Source organism: Capra hircus, assembly GCF_001704415.2.
Source record: "Capra hircus breed San Clemente chromosome X unlocalized genomic scaffold, ASM170441v1, whole genome shotgun sequence".
Classification (NCBI taxonomy): Eukaryota; Metazoa; Chordata; class Mammalia; order Artiodactyla; family Bovidae; genus Capra; species Capra hircus.
In genome coordinates, this window is record NW_017189516.1 from 57357279 (window position 1) to 57359966 (window position 2688).

Genomic DNA, 2688 nt, shown 5'->3' on the forward strand with positions numbered 1-2688 from the left:
ACCCCTGCCAGGCTCCTCTGTCCATGGGATTCTCCAGGCAAGAATACGGGAGTGGGTTGCCATGGCCTCCTCTAGGGGATCTTCCCGGACCAGGGACTGAACCTATTTCTCTTGCATCGTCTTCATGCAGGCAGGATCTTTGCCACTAGCGCCACCTGGGAACATTTTAACAAGAGACCCCCCAGGTAATTTGTATTGACATTAAAGTTTGAAAACTCTGGCTTGGACACCCTCCCACCCTGCCTTTTCATGCAACAGTGCTTTACTTCTGGTGTTGATATTTCAGTATAACTTCTGGATCGCAACCCCAGGCAGATCATAAGGGTTGAAAGCTTTATGTGTGTGTTATGTGTATATATTCAGCAAGCACAAAAAATACCCCATCACTCCTGTGCCATGCAGGGGGCTAAGTGGAAATACATTGGGAAAAATAAGTATTCCTGTAAAAAGGGCGGGTGATTTTATGATTCTGATCAAAGATTGTTTTTCCTTTGTAGAATGCAGTAGGGCGGTCTAAAGAGCAGTTCTCTTCAAAGTCAGCCCTGCCGGTGTGGTTATTACGAACACCTGCCTCTAAGTGGCGGTTTGTGTCCTGCATCTTCTCGCCTGGCTGCACATCATTTCCAGCTTTCCTTCTCTGTTCCTCACGTTTCCTGACCGTGCCCTCGTCGATAGCTCTCCCCAGGAAATAATGGTGCATTAGCGGAGGAGTGTTTGACTTCCTCTGAAAGTTTCCCCTTTCATGTTCCCCTTGTCATGTTCGTCACCTCCTTTAATTAAACAAAAGTCACTCGGAAAAAAAAACAAAGCAGAAACCGCATCAAAATGCTGAAACTAAAGCTAGAAAGTGACAAACATTATGCGAGATGTAATTCTGACCCTTGATAAACGCAGGGCTAACCATGTGGGAGGCTCGTTATGTTCTAGTAGGACTTTTTTGAAGAATGGTGATTTTGGAGGAGGGAGTGATTTGGGTCTGAATGTGTGGGGAGAAGTGGCATGGGTAAAAACTTAAGTCTCAGTTCAATTCAATTTCTAGACTTTAGGTCACAGTCACTGTGGGGCCTTGCCCACATGCCTCCAGCCTTAACATTTCAATGGGACTTCACCAGTTTGCATCTACAGGACTAAGGGCTTTCTTTGGCTCAGCTCTCTGCCCTCAGCTTTCTCTGCCCTCAGCTCAGCAAGCAGAAGACCTGCGATCAGTGCCCTGCTAGAAGGCATTGCTCTTTAGGCAATCTCTGAATTCAGATGGTGTCTAAATACCCTAGCTCCCTTGCCTGTTGGCGTGAGATCCCATGGCGATGCACAGTCTAGGCTGGCTCTGGGTGATGCTGGCAGCCTGATGCTTCAGTGGCCCTGTGATAACTTGATACATTCCTGCTATTGTTTTCCTCCCTTCCTGATTCACTCCCTCACTCCCCTACTACTGTTTTGTGTGCCTGTAGAGCAATCTGCTGCTGCTGCTGCTAAGTCGCTTCAGTCGTGTCCAACCCTGTGCGACCCATAGACGGCAGCCACCAGGCTCCACTATCCCTGGATTCTCAGGGCAAGAACACTGGAGTGGATTGCCATTGCCTTCTCTGGTAGAGCAATCTACTTCTGCTCAAGTCCTTGCCTTAGCATCTGCTTGTGGGAAAACCCACACTTAGACAAATTTCAATCTTGCGTTTGCTTTAAGATACCATTCATTCATAGGTAGGTATACCATTCATACCTTTATATTCTTTCCATTCAATTTTGATACTTTTGGTTGCTAGAATTATGATATGAAGATTTTTTTAGTAATGCCTTGAAGAGTCTTCTTAATGGCCTTAAGAGACATCTTGTTCAGGAGACTCACTGACATCGGAAGTCACCAAGGAGTCAGAAGATGAAAAAAAGGGGTCAGTATAGTAGTGGCACAGCCCAGGGGGCGATGCCTGCTGGTCTCCAATCCTGGTGCTATACTTGTTAGCTTTGTGAACTGGGGCAAGTCATTTCACCTCTCTGCCTCTCAGTTGGACGCTTCAAACATGAGGGAGCTATTTACCCTAACCTACACAGTTGTGAGTGTTCAGTAAGATGTGTGTAAAGTGTTTAGGATAATGCTTGTCACTATTAGCTATGAACAGTTCAAGGCTTAAATGGTTACTAAACCAAAGATACTGAGTCCATTAAGATGTCTTCATCCATAAAACAGAAGATCCAGTGGAGCATGGCTTACCAGTACGGATGTCCATGGTTTGCAGCAGGCATCTGCCATATCCCCATTTTGCATATTTCACTGCCTAGAATTAAAGCATATACCCGTTATGTAACCAGGAGTCAAGCTTACAGTCAAAACAAATCTCCTCTTTTCTATATTCTTCATTTTATTTCTGATAGCAGTCACAGGTATATCAGACTGTTTGTTACTGCTGTGTAACAAATTATCCCAATAAGCCTCAGTAGCTTGGCTGGCACTGCTGACCGTGACTGAGTTTATTCATGCATCTGCGGGTTGGCTAGTATACACTAGGCTTGCTACAGGTCTGCAGTTGACCAAGTAGCTCTGTTCCCCCTGATCCTCATTCTCTTTGAGTCAGGCGGTGCTGGCTGGGGCATGGTCTTCTCACCACCATAATAGAGGCCCAGGTCTTAACATCTAGGCTTGGAACTGGTCCTTATGGCATTAGTCAAAGCAAGTCACACAGCCACGTCCAAAGC

General features: G+C 45.9%; 1 protein-coding gene across 1 annotated transcript in view; it reads left to right on the forward strand.

Moving 5' to 3' along the window:
* The first annotated feature begins 825 nt into the window (after window positions 1-825).
* The window catches only part of LOC102173545 (epidermal growth factor-like protein 6), a 17694-nt gene continuing 15831 nt past the window's right edge, over window positions 826-2688 (forward strand). The window contains 1 exon segment of the mRNA XM_018043715.1: window positions 826-868. Within this exon segment, the coding sequence (XP_017899204.1) occupies window positions 826-868 (43 nt within the window).